Below are 20151 nucleotides of genomic sequence, written 5' to 3' on the forward strand. Positions count from 1 at the left end.
CAGCCTGCAAAACAGAGCACAGGCCGTGGTCAGGAGATGAGGACAAACCAGGAGGATTTCAAGGTGAGGAGCACATCTGCAAAGAAAGCTGCAGCAAATGCGCTCCGTCCTTATCAGGAGCACTTCAGAAGGAGCTGCACGTCTCATCACAGTTATTTCCCTTTCTGGCGTGCATTGCCAGGCCATGCAAAGATGCATCTCTCTCTACCCAGACTAATCAGCAATGGCACTGGCACAGACAGGTGGCCAGGCCCTTTTTGGCCCATTCTTTCCTGCAGGAGAGTACACCTGTAGCTCCTTCTAATGGCTCAACACAGGGAAAAAAGACCGGCCAGAGCTTCATACTGTACCTCCGTCGCCGCCAACTCAGGCTCACGGCTGATCCCACTGCACGCAGCACCCATCACAGCAAGTGTGAACAGCTGGAACAGAGCAGAAACACACTTCTGTTTTCTCTATTCACACAGCACAGTATGGACAGACTTCATCAGAGCTACCCGCGCATACCCTGCGGCAAAACCATGCGGGGGGACAAAACATGGCACGTACCTGGCAGTGAGATCACCTCAAGCTATCTGCAGCAGTTCCTTGTCGCTTTGCTCGGATGAAATGAGAGCAAAAGCTGCACCGAGGCAGTGGGCGGAGGGTGAGGAGAGGAGAGAGAAAGAGCAGGTCAGTGAGCAGGGCTAAGACAGTCATGGAATAACACACACAGCACAACTGTCCCACCCACTTGCTGCAAGACATGCTGAGTCTCAGGCTACGTGATGCCTGTCCGCCCAGCAACTTTACAATGCTTCCACTACTGAGCAAAGACAATGGAAGAAGCACGGGACAGGTGCCAACTTTACTGATACCCCCTTTGGAACGTGTGTACCGGGGAAAATTAGGTCTGATGGTCAAGAGTAAGCAATACGGTGCTGTGAGCTCAAACAGCCAGCAGTTCTCAACACCTCACTGCCCACCCATCCATCCCACATCAGCTCAGCTTACCTACAAGCTGCTGCACACGACGGTGAGAAGAAAAAGCACTAAAGATACTAACTAAAGCCACTAACTAAAGGCACTAACTAACTAACGGCACTAACTAACTAAAGGCACTAACTAACTAACGGAACTAACTAACTAACGGAACTAACTAACAACAGTAACTAACTAACAACAGTAACTAACTAACAACAGTAACTAACTAACAACGCTAACTAACTAACAAAACTAACTAACAAAACTAACTAACTAACGGCACAAAAGGCACAAGAACAACAAGACAACCAACCACTCCGACCACTAGCTCACCCACAAAGGAACACAGAACGCACCGCTCCTCCCCTCATTCCAGCCGCTTATGACATCACCAACGGCCAACAGCCTGGTCCACCATGACCCCCCACAAGGCGGGGAGCCAAGACCACGTGGTCACATCTGATTCCAACACGGCACCACAACATTCCAGGACTCAGTGTGGGCTTGGAATTCTATCCTGGTGTGGCAGCGCAATGGGAGGTGTTAGGGCACAGCTGAAGAGCTGACAGACAACGGACGTTTCCAAAGGAGGGTGCCAGATTAACTCTCAGCATTCTCTTGCGGGGCTCTTAGGAATGCTTCAAACCCATTTTCACTGCCTAGCTCATTTCTAGAAAGTCCAGTTGAGAAATGCTCACTTTGTCTGGGGAACGCCTCTATGCATCATGAATGAAAAATAAAATAAAATGGGCACGCGACCCTATGAAACTTACCTCTCTGCTCTTGCTGTCAGCCAGACACCTCAGATGAGCATGACGTGTCCCTGCTCCTGAATGAAGATTCACCCAAGTCTGTGTTCCTCTCTGCTCCATCTCTGGGTCTAAAAGAAACACAGACAGAGATGATTACAAGATCCTTTGTGCAGACGAAAGACAAGGGTGCACACGAATTCTGTTTAGCAAGAAATACTACATTCCCAATGGTAGTACTTGAATCCTCCTTTGGGGCTGGAGCTCAACAGGTCAACACATCAGAAATAACACAAAGTGCATCTGGAAGACGTGTCTCAAAGCCCAGAAAATCCAACACGGGAGGGGGCTGGACAGTGGACCACAAGTGTCCATTTCCATTGCAGCTCCCTGTAGAGAACAGCACCAATCAGCAGGCGTGAATCAATTCATTCACAAGCTGCACAATGACTCTGTTCTTTACATGATAAAGAAACACACAGAGATTCCTGACCAAAAAGTTGGGAGTTAATAACAACCAAAGAGGTTCCTGTTCCTACGCCTCATCCTCTCACCCCAACTCCTGGGTGATGCCCACAGGCTTCAAGTCAGCTCTCAAATCCATTGAACTCCAGTCACAGAACTCCATCAAGAAGGATGTCACACATGTGACACTTACATACATTTTGCATCAGAAACAGTGACGCCAGCAGGAGCAGAGAGGTGACTGTCCCCCTGTACTCAGCACTGGTGAGGCCACAACTCGAATTCTGCGTCCAGTTTGTGGCCCCTCACTGAGAAAAAGACACTGAGGCATTGGAACGTGTTCAAAGAAGGGCAACAAAGCTGGTGAGGGGTCTGGAGCACAATGGGGCCATATGAGGAGAGGCTGCAGGAGATGGGAATGTCCAGCCTGGAGAAGAGGTGGCTCAGGGGAAACCTCATTGCTCTCTATAACTTCCTGAAGGGAGGTTGCAGTGAGCTGGTGCTTGGCCTCTTCTCTCGTGTCATTACTGATAGAACTAGAGGGAATGTTTTCAAGCTGCGGCAGGAGAGGTTCAGGCTGGACATTAGGAAATATTACTTCTCAGAAAGGGTGGCCAGGCACTGGAATGGACTGCCCAGGGAGGTGGTGGAGTCACCCACCCTGGGGGTGTTCAAGGAACGTCTGCAGAAATCCCTGCTGAAATCCTGACCTCTGCCACAGGTGGCTGAGTGACACAAAAGCTGTGTCCTTGGTTCCCGGCCTTACCTTCACATGCTGTTCATCTTGCTCTGCAGCTCCTGTTCTGAATAGTCTTCTTATATTCCCATGTGATGTACCCTGAAATACATCATTTAGTGAGTCTGAACAAAACATAAGACATTAATTGGAACTGTGAAAAAATGTTTTTTGCACTTTACTTGGAGGATGTTACATGCTATACCTTCTTTTCTCAATTGTAACACATGATTTTTTATAAAAAGAAACATAGCAAGTCAGCTCTTCAGTGTGCATATTGATGAAACTTGGTGAAATACAACTTTAGAAAAAGGTAATTTGAAAATTTAAATATTCTTATCAGAATCTCTGCTATTAGTTACCGTTCCAATGTTCTGATTTGATGATGATTCTCTCAGAGCTGTTTTGTCACTCCCCACCTCAAATGCACTTCAAGTGCTTTAGGAGCATCACTGGAATTTTGAATAAACTCGATATATTTTAGGAAAGCTGCTACAGATGCATGACTGCAGTACTTTGGAAAAATATAATCTTGATTGAATGCTGAACAGTGTTATTTAATTATAATCCAGGTAATTAAATTAATTAAACCAAGGGAATCACCTCCCAGTCAGTCAGCTCCCACCAGGGAACTCGCTTCCCTGCCAAGCAGATGCAACCAACACAAGCTGCTACATCACTCTAGGGCCCCACTGAGTCTTCCCAAGGGGTCTCCAAAGGCTTCCCTGTTGACTTCTGGGAACCTGGAAACACTCACATGGAAACCAGTGCCCCCTAATGTGCCCCAGAGGTTTCTCAGGGCCCTGCAATTAGCTCTACAGACATCCAGACATGCCCCAGAGCAAGTATGTGTGCTGTAGGGAGCCCAAGAGACATTCCAGAGTATGCTAGTACTCCTCAGTGCGCTCAAGGGTTCTTCACCTGTCTCTAAATATGCCATACTTGACTTTGTTTTCTCTTCTGGAGCTTAGTTCTCAGCTTTGCTTTCTCATGCCATTTATCATTCAGTTTAGAGATTATTTTAACTAAAATATTTTAATCCACCATATTTTCTGAAAACTAAGAATTGATCCCGCTCAAGGAAACAGAAGAGAAAAACATCACCCACAGGCTGCAGATATTTACCTCGACTTCTCTACATGCCATCCCCAGTGTGCTTTTCAACTCACCTTGCACAGTGACCCTGGCTTTTGTTTCAGAGTCCTCTGTCTCACAGGTGTACTCCCCGCTGTCCTTGGCGGTAGAGTCATGGATGATCAGAATGGCCCCAGTTCCCTCCTGCTGCAAGTCGTACTTCTGGCTTTTTCTGATTGCTTTGCCATCCTTGTACCACCTGATGTTCACATCTGGTTTCGACAGCTCACGGCTCAGGCTGATGTCCTGCCCTGCTGCTGCTGTCTTATCCTCCAGCTGTTTTGTTACCTCAGTAGGTTTTTCTGAAAGAAAACATGCTTTTTGAGTAACATACACTTAGGGTAGGATGCCTCTCTCAAAATACACGCATCTACATGCTGGAGATAAGTTAGAGAGGCACTTGCAACAGAGGCCATCCTACAGCCAGCAGTAATCTGTAAAGTACAGACAATAGAATTCCAGGCACCATTAATTCTCTCTTAAATCTACCCCATTGAGGATGATGAACCATGTCTGAAAGCTGCCTCTTCCTTCTCTCCACTGATCACACTGGGAGCCTCAGATGATGCTCTCAGATGCACATGTTCTAGATAGGAATTTGTTGTACAGCTAGATGATGTGAAGGCCATCCCTTCAGCTTATACTTAGAGGATATTGCTCCCACAGTTCCCTCAACAGATCATTCCTGATTTACTGGTAATGGAACAAGCTGGAGTGAGATGCCCATTTCCAACACTACCCCAGTGCTTTGGGTAGTTCTCACATTTGTGTCAAATGGTTCCTCCTTTTACTTATTTTTAAGAGAAATTCTCAGTGCTTCAAGGTTCAAGTAGAAGGTTGCTATTCACTTTAACCATATTATGAGTTAGCTCTCATGACAATCTTATCAGAAGACAGTTGAAGGAATCAGACCCCAGAATCTCTCCCATCTCATTACCTTTCACAGACAGAGAGGCTTTGGAGGTTAGACCACGGGCAATAAAAATGACTTCCCCAGAGTCAGTAGGAGTCACACTTTTGATAAGGAGAGTCTCTTACCAACCCACGTTAGAAGCTTTAATTCGCCCACCACTTTCCACTCTGCTTCCATTCAGTGTCCACTTGAACTCATCAATGCTTTCATGGGACAGAATGCATTCAAAAGTGCAATCTTCTACCTCCTGGATTTCAGTGTTTTTCAGCCGTTTGCTATTGCCAATATTCAGCTCTGGAAGATAAGAGATAGGTTAGTATGAGGTTTAGATGGAGAAAAGGCATTCGTGACCAATGTGAGTAGCAGTACTGGTGTTTGAACTCAGGATTTGCAGATCATGGCTGCATTCCTCACTGATGTATTCTCTAAGACATTCTCCTCTCAGAATTACCAGAAAGCTATAAAAAAAAAAGAGACGTGAATCTCTTGGCTTTGCTCTGGAAGAACTACAAGGAGAGCAGCTCAGTCCATGGAGCACAATGAAGATTCAATGAGCTACAGAGGGAAAAACCTAACAGAGAGGACAACTCTAGGATGCTGCGTGAGAAAAAGGGTTTTGCCTACGACAAGACATTAAATGTTTCTATTAGCTAATTTGTTACCATCCTACCCCTACTGGTGTTCAAACCATTTCTCCATTTTAGGGATGTTTAGAAAGGAAACATTTCCAGGACATTCTTGACGTTTTTTGTGATTTTCATGGCAAAAGGAGATACATTTACTTCAAAAGCAATGGGAATTTTCCAGACATCACTACGCTAAATTGCAGAAATACAGTTCTATTGTAGAAACTATTAAGGCTCGTGGGGGAATAGGTGTAAGACATAGTGACCACACTGAATGTGCTTTTAGCACTCCTTCACTTTCCACAGTACTTACCCTGAACGCCGACATTTGACTTGGCAACATCAGTGCCAATATCACAGGTATAGAAACCTGCATCTGGCTTCTCGAGGTCATGGAGAAGGAGACATAGGGTCTTCCCAGACTGTACCAGCTCATACTTGTTGCCAGAAGTGAGCACATCACCGTCCTTTTTCCTCACTGGTTTGACCTTCTCTTTAGAGACTTCACATTCCAATTTAATCACACCCCGCTCCTCACCAAAAACATCATCCAAGGACTTCATGAAGACAGCAGGCTTCTCTGCAATTAAACAGGCAAAACAGAACAACGTGATACAGAAGTTGAGACATTTCCAGTTGCTTTCAGCTTTTTAAGGAGAAATCAATAAATCTTTACCAGTACTGACAACACCAATATAGAACCTAAAGCGGTTTCATGTCTCTTGACAGAATGCGCTTTAAGGAATTCTGAACTAATCAGTAGGAGAATACAGGGAACAGGAGGGACAGCCTGCATTGCTGTGGGTGGGACTGATATCATATGAAGTTATTGGGATGCAGCTCTTCTAAAGCTGGAGAGCTGGCATTGCCCTCACATGGAGCAGAGCTCATACAGCAGGCCACAGGATTAAGAGGATAAGCTGATCTCTCCCTGCAGTCATAAATCCTTGGAGACAACAGCATTGACACTGCATGGCACTGAAGCAGTAAAAAAATTGCTCCTGTAACTCTTCTTGTGTTAAGTAAAATGATGATAAAAAGCAATGGAATGCTTTGGCAGGACACCAAAACCATCCTCCTTCGTTGATATCTGCTGCAATGGAACCTTCCACTGGAAGAAAGCCCCTGATAACTTGTCACCCCAGAGAGGTGAGCTTTAGAAGCAGGATTGCTTCACAATAGAATGAACTAGAGCTCCTTAGCATCTCTTACATCCAGGAGGGTTGTGACCAGACCCACCTATCACCTTCAGGCGCGCGCTTTCTGACACCTTGTCTGACTTCACTGTCACTGTGCCAGCATCTTCAGGCTTAACCTGACTCATTGTCAGTGTGCAGCAACTGCCAACGTTCTTGATGTCATTGTAATTGTTGGTATAAAGGAGGTTGCCATTCAGGAACCATCCCACGTCCTCGTCATCATGGGACAGCTCGCAGGAGAAGACAGTAGAGCTCTCTTCTTCAGTTTCCACATCATGCAGGTGCTTCGTCACTTCTACATTGCGAGCTGTGGGGAAACAAGGTGAACTGTTACAAAAATAAGAACCTTAAGAAGAGAAATCTGAGGTGAAATAGGACATGGAAGAGGCCACCCTCCATGCTCATACCTTCAGCTGTCGGCGTGGCCTAAGTCTCTGCAATTTCTGCCTTGCACTTGTACACACCAGCATCATCGGGCTTCAGCTTCAGAATCTTGAGCTCTGCTGAATGCTTATCCCTCTTGATCTTGTACTTCTCAGAGGGCTCGATGGGTGTGTGGCCCTTGAACCATTTCACAACCTTGGGAGAAGGCCTGAAGTCACAGGACAGGATGACAGAATGACGTTCCAAAGCTGTCTTGTCCTCCAACTTCCTGGTGATTTGTAAATGGTAATCTGAAAAGCAGGGGTGGAAGAGAAGAAAGGATGAGGACAATTGGAAGAAGAGGAAAGTCTCTTGCATCTATTCCATTCCAATTAATTCCATGTTCACAATTGTTCTTTGAACCACTCTAAAGATAAAACAAACGATTGCCTATAGGGAATGCCATTGACTACATTTCTATAAAGTAATACTGTATATTATCTACTAAATGCAAGGTCCAGCTCTTGTTCTGTGCTTATTAAATTGCTCTCAGTTGAGGCTTTTTTTCAAATAAGAGTGAGTTGAAAATATAACAAGTACTTTAGGATGTGAATGGAGACTCTTACGCTGGGGACAACAGCAGATAAGAAGCCTGGAAGTTTCCTTCAGATGAAATCAATGACAAACTGCATCAAATTTAGGTGCTACCAAACTTAAACTTGTCTAGTTCAGAAATACAATTAATTCCACCTGATTTGACTTCTTTGGTATAGCCAAGGACAAAACCTCAGCTCTGTAGGTCTGAATAGTAAGCACATCACAACTATTCAAACAGATCTTTTACTGAGATGCAGCTGTCTTATTTAGTGTCCAATGACTTTTAAAAGGAAATGGAGCCGACCCTCCAGAAAACACACAATATTTCAAAGACTCCAGTGAAGGAAGACTGTACGTTAATTAATTCTTCATCTTCATGATGTAAATCAAGCCAGGATACGTTACCTCTGATGAGCAGATTGGCTGTGGATTTGGATTTGCCAATTGAGAACTGAATGGTGCCTGTCATATCAGTGGTGGTTTTCGGTAAGGTCAGCCGGTGGATGGTGCCTTCTTGCTGCATAATCAAGTTTCTGCCAGCCTGTAAGATTTCTTCACGCAGATACCACTTGGGAGGTTTCATAGAAGGAATGGATATCTCGCATTCAAATTTGGCTTCTTCAGGCTCAGTCACATCCTCATCACACATCTCCTTTACTAGATTAATGGATTGCTCTTTAAGAAGGATGGAACAAGAGAAAGCAGAGATTTAGAAGGAATATAAAAAACCCATACATTATCACCCTACTTACTCATGTCAGCATTACTGCACATGAACACTACACCTATCAGCTCAAAATGCCTTAAAACATCATTAAAAAATAATAGAAACAAAGGAATGTTGTTAAGAAGTCAGACAATAAGGCTGACAACCTGAAGAGAGCCCAGATCTTCTGATTCCCAGTCCAACATCCAAATCAAACCATGACCTTCCCATCTCGATATCAAACTCCTCGCATTACGAAATGGAATAGAGGATCAGTGAAACACAGACATTGATAATTACTTTGGTTAAATACAGCAACGTAGCTCTGAACAACAAGTTTTCTCCTAGTAAAGGTCTCTGTAGCTCAAATGTAATGACTCTACTTAGGAGAAATTCATTTTCCAGGATGTTCTTGCCCTTATAATTGTAACAGTGGCAAAGCTGGGGACTGAACTCTTGAGTACTGTGCTAACTCAAATGTCTCCCTTTTCTTTATCACCCTTAACATCATATATATACCTAACATTGTATATATTAAAAAAAAAACACAACCTGTGCTCATTTCAAACATACAGAGAAGATGAAGAAAAATTCAAGCTATGTTTTTATCCCTCAACGTTCAAACACAAATCTGAAGTCTAAAGGTAGAAAATCAACTTCCTAAGAAAATCGCCTGTTTTACTTAGCAAAGTAAATCCCAAAAGACAAGCTGGATATTTTGTGGGCAGAAAGGCAGGTAGGTTGGAGCTTTTATTTCTGTGAAACGTCATGGTGGTGTTTAACTTCCTTGACATTAAAGCAAAGGATGTTAGCTGGTTTATAACATAAGATAATTTAAGCAAAATCGTCATCAGAAGCATAATTACCTTTCACTGTAAGATGGGCACGAGATTCTGCCTTTTCTGCTACAGATTTTATTTCTGCGGCATCCTTGACTTGGACACGTGTGTAAGTCAGCGAGTAGGTCTTTCCTGAAGCAGAGAACCACAGAGTCACTAAGGCTGGAAAAGACAACTAAGGTCATCTAGTCCAACCGCCAACTCATCCCTACCAAACTGTGCTCTTGAGAGCAAACCCACAACTACACTTGGCTTCCTTGAGCAAACAGCTCTGAGGCACATGGCCAGGCTGAGCATCATCCATCTGGTTTCACAGCATCACTGCCTGTTCTCTCATGTCAATGAAACCAGCCATTCCCCCACATCCACATCCCACCAAAGCTGCTTAGTGTTCCCAAAGCAAATGCTCACCAGTTGTTTCCAACTTGAAGGTCATCTTCTGGCCAGCAGCCTCGCAGATGTATTCTCCATCATCTTTCTTCTCCAGCTGCTCCACAACCAGACGCCGTGTTTTGCCCACAGATTCCATTCTGAACTTTCTGGAGGAGGCAAGCAGTCTTCCATCCTTGGATCATTTTACTTAGATTGGATCCTGTGCTACTTCACAGCTGAGGGAGGCACTTGCTGCCAGGGCAGCACTCAGCTCTTTCTGCACCTTCTCCTGGTTTATAAACACAGGTTTTGGCTCTGAGGGAAGAAAAGAAAAAGTATTGACTGAGGGACTGAAATGAGACCATCTTGCAGGTTTGTATGTACAGCTTGGAACAGGTTTAGGTTACCACTTGTGCCCAAACTAATAGCCTTCACTAGAGAATATCAGCTCTTCTGTCGAAACTAAGTGTCAAATCTAGGCAAGAAAGAACCTAGGAACTGAAGGAACCAAGAGGGTCCTTGAACACCAGTCCCATGGTTGCAAGTCACTATGCAAACATATTGAACCCAAAAGAACATCTGTCCTGCAGGCAACCAAAACCTGAGTTCCTTTTACTTCAGACCCACTGTGAAACATCAAAACACATAAACGTGTGATAGTCAAACCACTGGCTGCCTTTTCATGACCCAGAACAGTACTCCTGGCTTCCTGAACAGACTCCTCATGGCATCTACCATTGCCACAACTGTGACTGTCAAAGACACAAAGGAAATATGCTCACCAATGTAGTCCTTTGTTCTTTGTGTGTGATTTGCAGATATCTATTTTACTTTGAGCTCTGGGAATAGTCAGCTCTACCAGGTCTCTTACTGTGAGTAGCAGACTCACCTATCCAGATGCAGCCTCCAACATAAAGGCATAGTAAAAAGGCAGTGTACTACTAGGAGAAGTTCCTGCTTCTCCTGCCATGAAAGGCTGCACGTACAACATGCACTCCAGCCTCACTGCACATACTTAGCTTAGTCAAATGTTTCGGTGAACAAGAATTACAGTTTGGGATCTCAGGCACAGGAGAGATTTGAATAATATCTTGAATATTGCTTCCATTGTACATATATCAGTAATTATTATTCTACAGACAGACTGAAACAGGTCTTTGTGCCATACTAAAACCAAATACTTTCTACAAACCCAGGCAATCAAGTCTAGGGAAAAAACCTCAGCACAGACTACTGCAACTGGATCACTGTATAAAAGAAACTAGATTTTACTTTACTGTTCTCTGCTGTATTTCAGACAACACCTGTCTCACCTGTGACATGAATCTTGAAGGTGAGTTTCTGGCCAGCAGCCTCGCAGCTGTACTCCCCTGCATCTTTCTTCTCCACCTGGCTCACCACCAGCCGACGCTGTTTGCCCTCTGACTCAGCCTTGAACTTCTTGCTCCAGGTGATCAGTTTCCCCTCCTTGTACCACTTCACCTCCATCTTCTCCTGGGCCACCTCGCAGCTCAGCGTGGTGTTTACTGTTGGTGCAGCCTTCATCTCCTTTTGTATCTTGTCCTTCTCTGTAAACACGTCTTCTTTCTCTGCAGGGACATCACAAGAGTCACACAGTTTTGCTGTAGTCTGCTGCAGAGCTTACTCCAGTTGCCCGTTTTCATTATACTTGCACTTCACAGGGAGCATCGTGATGCCTCACTAAGACAGGAAAATACTTTCCCCTCTATTTTGCCTTGGGAAATGATAGACATATCATTTCATGTCATATCATATCACATCATATCACAAAGCTAAACATTTTGCAGTCTGATAGCAGATTTGGACATGAGATTTAGAATACCTGCATGCACTGCTGAACCTCCTATCTTATCTTTTTTTCTTCTGATGTCTCTCTACATTTCCAGTAAATCAGAAGGGAACGGCACTCTAGAACAGGTTGCCCAAGGAGACTGTGGATGCTCCATCCCTGCAGGCATTCAAGGCCAGGCTGGATGTGGTTCTGGGCAGCCTGGGCTGCTGGTTGACAACCCTGCACATAGAAAGAAGGGGGTTGGAACTGGATGAGCACTGTGGGCCTTTGCAACCCAGGCCATTTATGAGTCTGATTATTGGCATTTTCCACCTAATTGTGTCACTCAAATTTTGTAACCAGATCTCTTCAAACACCTCCCCTTTTCTCACTCCTTGCATGCCTGGTGTGCTCTTGCACTGTAACCCTGCAGACACCAGCTGACTACAAGAGCTGCACAAGTTACCCTCCTTGCCTATGGTTTGTTGCAGTAATTCATTCCTGGATGGAAAAGCACATGTAGAAAAGTGTTGCTATGAGACTAGATGACAGAGAAAGTCCTAGAGCCAAAATGTTTTGCACCAGAGAGGCTGTCAGTTGATCCTCCAAATGCAAGACACACCAAATGAAGCGTTCCTTTATCTCTGGGATTCCAAGCATTTTCTCACCTCTGACTTTCACTTGGAATGTTGCTTTGTCATCTTTTGTTTCACAGCTGTAGCTCCCTTGGTCTTTCAGGGTCACATTTTTGACCATGAGGTTGCGGTGCATCCCCTGGGAGATGATGGTTGTCTTCTGGTCCTGCTTCACCTCTGTTTGATCTTTCTTCCATACAACAGCTCCGCTTGCAGCTGACACCTCACACACCAGCTCCAGGTCTTCAGAAGGACTGACTGATATTTCTGGAGTCATTTTGGGCTTGTTGACAACATTAATGGCTTCATCTGAAGAAAAAAAGAGAAAGTGGTTTACATCCTGACTCAGGCTTATTCAGCACAGCATGAAGATACAGTTAGAACTGATTGTAATGTCTCTGCTCATTACATTTGGGTGATCGAGTTTCACCTCTGGAGATACTCACATACAAACGTGTGCTTGATTCTCCTGTGTAAGGAAAGAGTAAGTTCTATGCAGACAGTTCTTATTTCTTTTAATCAATTCTGTATTCTGCACACGTTCTTCTGAAGCTAAAATGAAGGCAGCTAAGTAACGTGTTTTCAATGCATGAACAAACCTATTCAACACCTTGTCTCTAAGCTAACAAGCAGCGTTTGATAAGCACATCAGTATTTCATGCCCTTCATTCCATCCAGACAGAACCTGCCTGAGGAGCAAGCTGATGGCTGTCAGCTACAGGCAGACCAAGCTTAGTATTGCATTTCTTACAGCAACAACTGTTGCTTTCAGTCACTGGATATACCAAGGCCAATTGCTATGCCAGGCACATTTATGGCATCAGTGAACAAATAATGTATTAAAAATTGTAATAGACAGGAGCCATCTATTCTTTTAAAACTAGGTGACCAAAGAAGAACAGCCCCTCTAGAGTCAAGCTGTGAAGAACTAATAGCATCAATCAATGTCACGTAGATAGATTACTTCCCTGCCCTAAGACCATCTTGTGACCATTTGGTGCTCCTAATTAAGCCCCCTCTTGATGGCATTTTTGTCTGAGCCACGTGACATTTTGTGATAGGAGTTACTGCTAGTGTTCCCTTCACCCTACACCAAAGTAGGAGGTATCCATTCTCAGGGAATCATGCAGGCTTCCTCTGGATTTGATGCTCAGAGACAGCCCCAGAACTTTTTAAATCTTAGCTTAGCTCTCATCCAATAATGTTCATCAAACAGTGCAACTTGTCCTTTGGGGATGCCTTTGTTCTGCATCCACCAGTTCCAACGGAGTCTTCTTGGCTTGTTTTAGATCAGTTTTTCAACAGATAAAGAAAGGGGCTTTGAATTACAAAGTGAAATTGCAGAATGCATGATTCTCAACCAAACAGAACGGGAGGTGGGATGCAGGGTGAATACCTGAGCCAACACCACCTGCAAGCAACCCTTCAATATCTTAGGAATCTCTAGCCATCCCAAATCCAGTGTTGTGCTTGATCTATCATCTCTGCTGAGTTTTTAGCCTGCTGATGGTGAGCATAATGGTGGTGATGGGTGAGCAGTGGGACTAGAGGGTATTAATCAACCTTAAGGAGCCTGTGATCAGAGGAATGTGAATGTGCTGTTAAAGGTCACAAGCGCTGCACTGCAGCATGAGCATACACAGCAAAAGGCTTTCAGTACAGCTTCAGTTCATAAATGAGGACTGGGTTATGGAAAAGAGGTTCAAGATAGAAACCAGAAACCAGATCTTAACGCCAGGTTCTGTGAATGCAGCCAGTTGAATTTCACAGATATTGACTTTCAATGACAATTTCTTGTGTTATTTTATCCTCCAGCTCCACCCTGAACAGGAACATGTCAGTGACAAGCATTACTCCTCCAGGCTTGACCTGACAGTGCTTTACTTGCACTATGAGCTAATGGCTGTGCTTACAGCACCTCAGGGAGACACCTCAGAGATCACAACGTCCTTCGGGTACAGCAGGAGACACTCAACTCTCCAAATGTGGAGTTTAATTTGTCAAAAGAGGAGACTGGATTCCCATGCTAAGAACTTAGGACCATTTCAGTCATAGGTTTAAAGATGATGTAAGTGCTGAGGCAATTCATGAACTAGAAGAATGAAGCCCAGATGTCAGGGCTCAAGTCGTGACTCCAGTTGTCTCTTTGTTTATGAAGTCTGCCAGTGCTGAAACAAAATATGGGCACACAAAATATGTACGATGGTAAAGAACTGCAGGGACATTGCTGACCATGAGGCATTCATTTATCATAAGGCCAAACATACACATTTAATCCTAGTTCTAATTGCTAGATTCTAATTCAGAAGCTGGCAAATTGGCAGCTTTTATAAACCACGTACCAGATTACCTTATCTCCACAAGTTGAAAGACATACACTGTACAGGGGACAGAGCCAAAGGAAGAAGCCCAGGGCTTAAAGAAAATGTCTAAACTCGGAAAACTGCGGAAAGAATTGGAACAAGCAAACTAGAAGGAAATAAATGGAGGGTGTTCTATTACTGCATTGTAACCCCCTGGAAAACAAATCGAGCCTAAAAGATGGAGACAACACTTAGGACTGAAAAGAAAAACAGAATTCCTTTATGGAAGTTAATTGGAGCGCAAAAGTTAGATGATGAAACTGGCCTCTATTAACACACAGTGGAATAATTGTAGTCACCTCACCACTGCTGGATGTGAGCCCAGCCACACAAAAGCAGCTGCTGGTTATCACTGCAGATACTGCAGGAAGGAGGAACAGCCCCCGGACTGGACCAGCTGAGCGTGGCCCTACCAGGATTTGCTCCAAAAGTCTTATTACCAGTAGTGCTTCCTGCTGAAATACATAGGGGTCCTCCTTTGATTCCAACCCCAACCCACCCCACCATGCTCCCTGATAACATCCATCAGGGCCACATCTCCACAGTTCCTGAACACCTCCAGGGATCCCACCACCTCCCTGGGTAGCCTGTGCCAGTTAATTCTGAGGGCAGACCTGCCAGTATGAAATATTATGCTAACGTGACAAAGAGGGAGAAGAAAAGCAAAATTAAGACTAGCTGACAAGCCTTGGCAGGAAGTTCTGCTCTCCATAAGTTTAGTCCCGTTATTCAATTCTGTTTGGAGCTGTCTCCATGCCTCTCTGGAGTTTGTTCATTGAGAAGAAGCAATTAAGTAAGCTCTCCAATGCCAAAGTGCATACACTACTCTAGGGCTTTGTTGTTTCTCCATGGATCAACAAGGGTGACAAGCCAGCAGAATATGATGAAGAGCCTCATGCATACTCAGTGTAAAAAAGAACAAGGCAATTGTTGCTGGGAAGAAGGTGCATTTGCATTTGTGTCTTCTGCAGAGGGTACTGCAGAAATGGAAAGTCTTCCACTGGAGCAAACAAAGGGCTCTCATTTATTGCAATCAAGGCCCAGCGTGTGGATCTCAGAGATCAGACCTAAACCCTGCAGCAAAACAGAGACCTGCGTGGGAAAGTTCAGTTTCTCCCTACATCTGTGTAAGAAAAAGCCCATCATGGAATGACAGCTAAGTAAACATCCCTGTGACTCATCACAGGTCTCTTCTACATGTCAGTGCTGAGCAATTCAAGATATTTAATTTGGTCTTCTTGCCAGATTTACTAAGTAAAAATCAACCAAACATCTCCTTCTACTGATTAAGAATGCTCTAAACATGCTTCTGCAGAGGTTTCCACCCAGTGACAAACAGCTCCTCCCATCACGAATGTTTATTTGTTATATTTGGTCATGCAACGCTGATTGATATTATTGGAATGATTGCTCCCCTACTTCTAAACTATTCCAGTGCAATCAGAAAGGCTGTCTGAACCTGGAGCTGAAAGTACTGCTCTATGGTGATGCAGTGGTAAACCTGGTGACTGAATGCACTGGCCAATAGCTGTGAACTGCAGACATTCATCAGCTGGCATGAAGCAATCTGGTTCAGATACCAAGCAGCTGGGTAGATTGGCTTACCCTACACTCTGTGCTATCATGTTTAGGTCATTACCAGGACTCACATCAGTCCATGGGATGCAATTTCAGGTATTTGGTACAGTCAGTGAATGCCTGCAGCCCCAGTTCTAATCAGCAGATCACAGCAACTATGCCTTGACTGTAAGAGGAAAGGAGAAGGATCAAAGCAAATACCTCTCACTTTCATCTTGGTGCTGACATCAACATTTTTGGCAACAAATTTCACTTCTGCTCCATCATCGTTCTTGGTGACGTTCTTTATCATTAGGCTGTGAGTAGTTTGGGTTCTCTTGATGATGCAGGTCTCGCTTTCCTGTAAGACTTTACCATTGATGTACCAAGTGCCGCAACACGTTGTTGTAAGGTCAATAGTAAACATGGCATTCCTTCCAGGTACAGCTTCACCAGTTGTTAGTGGGGATTTCACAGCCAGGACTGGTTCTGAGGAAGAACAACGTTTGTCTTAATGCTCTTTAGATGCAAGTCTGGGATCTCATTTAGAGATGGAAGATTAAATCATAGGTACATTTCTACTTCACCCTTTGCATGAGTGCTGGAAGAAGCACTTCTATGCTTCAAATCTGTTACAGAAAGTTCTGCCTCTTGCACATGTGAGATATCAAAAGATAATAATATTCATGTCTCTGTCACAGAAACATAACTTGTATCACTTTAGTGGTAGCTGGAGGTTGATAGGAGATAGGAGAACTAGGAATAAGGGAAAGCCTTTGGTGTGTTAATGCACTACTATCCTTCAAGTCAAAGAAAACAACTTTAGGGAACCAACACAGCTGCTCAGCTCACACTGACCCATTTCCATTGGGGCTTTTGTGCTTACCAAGGTGCACGCTCCCTGGGAATTCCAGAGACGGGCTCTGTCCATGCGCATTGACTGCAGACACTCGGAACTGATCATCAGCCTCTTCAGACAGATTGCTCACCGTGAACTCTGGGACGGGGACATGAGACTCGTGGCACCTCACCCAGGTGAAGCCAGTTAGTGTCTTGCGTTCCACAATGTAGCCATCGATTGGAATGGGGGTTGCATCTTCGGAGGGGAACATGCCAGCGTCACTGAGGTTTCTGTTTTATTTTTCACCACGGAGTCAACTGGGGGCTGGGTGGGAGGTTTTCTGGGAGCTGAACAGAAAGAAATACAGAAATATTAGCATAAGGTCATGTAAGCTGGAAAAGACCTTCAAGATCAGCAGACTCAACTTTCAGCATGACCTACTGAGTCCCACCATTAACTACTGTGGTACCTGAGGACATACATGACAAGCTTATTCCTGCAGGTATTTGCATAGTGAATATATTCACCCTCTGGTTGCTTCTGAAAATTTTAGAGGTTAAATTCCCATCAGACTTTTTCACTGTGTGCAGCCACTGATACAGGCAGGAGGCTGGGAATTACCTGATGGGCTCCAGTTACAGACTACTGACACAGTAAAGGATTGATTTCATTTCATTTTGGCCATCAGAAGGTATGGTGTCTGCTTTAAGTCACCCAATTATAATTTAAGACTCCAATTATAATCATATGGAGAACAGCGCATTTAGGAGAACTCATCTCATCTCAATAAACCTGAATGAAATCACAGAATCATAGGATCACGGGAGGGCTTGGGTTGGAAGAAACCTTCAAGATCATCCAGTTCTAAACACCCTGCCATGGGCTGGCTGCCCACTAACCAGCTCAGGCTGCCCATCTCCCATCCAACCTCGCCTTCAACACCAAGGACAGGCATCCACAGCTTCTCTGGGCAGCCTGAAATGGAAGCAATGAGCCACACGTTGAAGACACTGAAATATTCATTACTGTAGAGAGAGCCAAATACTCCATACATATTGCCTGCCTGGTCAATTGCATTAAAATGCCAACAACAGACTCATCCAGCTCATTGAAAATGGTGTGAACATGGCGTACAGTATTCTTCCAGCAGCTAGTTAGATCTGCAAAGAGCAAAGACAGGAAATCTCAATGCCATACAATTTTCCTGACCCATCCTGACACATAACTGCTTTGATGTGCACTGTTACCAGCCTGTCAGTTGCTGTTAGTCAGTGCTGGATGCCAAAGGTCCCACTAACATAGCATGAAGCCAAAAGCTAGGCGCTGGAATCAGATCTCCTGACCTTACCATCAGAAATTGAGATGTCATATTTTGCTCAGAGGTGCCTGCTTTTAGGAGGGACAGCTACCGAGCTTTTTCTGCTCCAGGAACCAGCTTGAGCTCCAGAATTTAAACAGCAGTCAGAAATTAAACTGAGCTTTGTCACCTCCATCAAATAGAAGGAGTGGTTGGGTGGTACAGCTTTCCAAATAACTTAGAAACTGGCAGAACAATCAGATGCCTACCTTTTCTTTTTGAACTTGTTAATACATAGAGCTTAATAGCATCAGAATGCCCCAAGCACTTCAGATAACATGACAGCTATAAACCCTTCTTTAAGGATTCCTTAGAGTAACTGTAATTCAGTGGTGCTGGTGGGAGAAGGGAAGTCGTGATCTTCCCAGATGGTGAATAGAGCTGATGTTCACATGCAGACTGGTGCTGCAGCACAGCCAGAAACCACTCATTTGGGAAACACAGCACCAAGAAAATAACAGGAATAGCTTCATAAAATCAGGCAGCTTCACCCAAATTTCCGTCTGATCATCACAGTGGCCCTCCTTTGGACCCACCCCAACAGCTCCACATCCTTCCCAGGCCTGGACACAGTGCTGCAAATAGGGCCTCACAAGAGCTGAGCAGGAGGGGACAATCACCTCCCTCTCCTGCTGGCCACCCCTTTTTCAGTGCAGCCCAGAACACACATGGATCTATCTTTTTCATATGTATATTCCCATAGATGTACATATATATACCACACCTACACCCCCACAATCTGCTACAACTTCATATTCCTCCCCATATTTGCCCCCGACAGCCCCCAGTAGCCCCATATCACCCTAAGGCCCCCACAACCCTCTATCTCTCCATACACCACCCCTTAAAGCCCCATACCTGCCCATATCCTCCAATAGCTCCCCACAACCCCTACACACCCTCACAGCCCCCTAGAGCCCCTAGTCCTCCTATGGCCCACCACAGCCCCATATCCCCCCTACAGTCCCCCTCAGCTCCTTTTACAGCCCCTGCACAGCTCTATAGAACAGTCTGATAGAACTACCTCTAGTAGAAGCAATCTCCACACAGAGATCCTTTCCCAGTGGCACTCAGCCCTTCAGTGGGGTCTAAGAGAGCTGCAGCCAGACTCAAACACAACTGCTCACACAGCTCAGCTGCCTTCACCTGTGCTCCTGACGCTGACACATTGCAGCCCCACATCCCCCTCTGCCCCCCCCACAACGGCCACTCCCGCCCACTGCGGCTCAGCCAATCGGAGCCGGCGGAGCTGCCGCTGCCCAATGGGAGGCCGGGGGAGGCCGGCGCTGGGACGGGGAGAGGAGAGAAGAGACAGAGGCAGCACTGAGGTGGGATGGGCTGATGGGGAGTGCGGGGAGGACAGGGGGGTGTGGGGCTGTGGGGGGGCAGAGGGGGATGTGGGGCTGCAATGTGTCAGCAATGTGTCTTTTCTTCCCTCAGAGTTATGATGAATGCCAAAGCAATTGCTCACCACCTACCAATCAGTGTCCAGTTAGCCTCCTAGTAGTGGAAGAGATTTACATGAAGTTATACCCCCTTCAAAACTCCTTCCACAATATGTCATATAGTATGGAATATCCTTTGGCCAGTTTAAGTCAGCTGTCCTAGTTCTGTTCCTTCTCACTTCCTTGGGCTCTCAGCTGAGATTGACTGTGGCTCTGTACAACGCTGCCTGGCAGGAACTGTAAGCATCACTGCGCTATCTCCATTGTTTCTCTAGAATGAAAACGTTGTATTGTATCAGACACTGAAGAAAATAATTCAGTCCCAGCTGAAGCTCAGACATCCTTCATTATCTTGTGCTTAGGACTCTTTCCCTACAGGAAATGTGAGATAATTATTGCTATTTGGTACTATGTTCTGTAGCTGAGCTGGATTTTGTTATCCTTGAAGAAGTATCTTCCTCTGAAAGGGGAGTAAAACATGATGCTCCTAATGAGCGGA

General features: G+C 44.9%; 2 protein-coding genes across 3 annotated transcripts; both read right to left on the reverse strand.

Moving 5' to 3' along the window:
- Positions 1 to 5879: 5879 nt before the first annotated feature.
- On the reverse strand, positions 5880 to 9417 carry LOC146753213 (obscurin-like). The gene is made up of 4 exons (XM_085530818.1): positions 9318 to 9417; positions 8151 to 8420; positions 6826 to 7131; positions 5880 to 6166 (listed from the first exon to the last, which is right to left on the reverse strand). The coding sequence occupies exons 2-4, from the start codon at positions 8392 to 8394 to the stop codon at positions 5880 to 5882; spliced, it is 837 nt and encodes a 278-aa protein (XP_085386944.1). The 5' UTR covers positions 8395 to 8420; positions 9318 to 9417.
- Positions 9418 to 11585: 2168 nt separating this feature from the next.
- LOC146753214 (obscurin-like protein 1) lies at positions 11586 to 12389 on the reverse strand. Of its 2 annotated transcripts, none has more exons than XR_014940170.1 (2): positions 12123 to 12389; positions 11586 to 11694 (listed from the first exon to the last, which is right to left on the reverse strand). XR_014940170.1 is itself a non-coding variant. In XM_085530865.1 (2 exons), the coding sequence occupies exons 1-2, from the start codon at positions 12364 to 12366 to the stop codon at positions 11930 to 11932; spliced, it is 270 nt and encodes an 89-aa protein (XP_085386991.1). In that variant the 5' UTR covers positions 12367 to 12389; the 3' UTR covers positions 11910 to 11929. The 2 variants fall into 2 exon arrangements, 1 of the variants encoding a protein (XP_085386991.1); XM_085530865.1 differs by lacking the exon at positions 11586 to 11694 and adding an exon at positions 11910 to 11955.
- Between the last annotated feature and the right edge of the window lie 7762 nt (positions 12390 to 20151).

Source organism: Coturnix japonica, unplaced genomic scaffold (genome assembly GCF_054131305.1).
Source record: "Coturnix japonica strain WE unplaced genomic scaffold, WE-NBRP24 Scf039, whole genome shotgun sequence".
Lineage (NCBI taxonomy): Eukaryota > Metazoa > Chordata > Aves > Galliformes > Phasianidae > Coturnix > Coturnix japonica.

What these genes read in the sequence shown, in the direction of transcription:
- LOC146753213 (XM_085530818.1), bottom strand. Translation starts at nt 8,394, where the DNA reads ATGTGTGATGAGGATGTGACTGAGCCTGAAGAAGCCAAATTTGAATGC. An exon ending in AGCCAATCTGCTCATCAGAG is followed by an intron (nt 7,132 to 8,150) that starts GTAACGTATCCT and finishes TCTCTTCTTAAG; the next exon opens with GTTCTTATTTTTGTAACAGT. An exon ending in CGCGCGCCTGAAGGTGATAG is followed by an intron (nt 6,167 to 6,825) that starts GTGGGTCTGGTC and finishes GTTTAATTGCAG; the next exon opens with AGAAGCCTGCTGTCTTCATG.
- LOC146753214 (XM_085530865.1), bottom strand. Translation starts at nt 12,366, where the DNA reads ATGACTCCAGAAATATCAGTCAGTCCTTCTGAAGACCTGGAGCTGGTG. An exon ending in ATTCCAAGTGAAAGTCAGAG is followed by an intron (nt 11,956 to 12,122) that starts GTGAGAAAATGC and finishes TTTTCCATCCAG; the next exon opens with GAATGAATTACTGCAACAAA.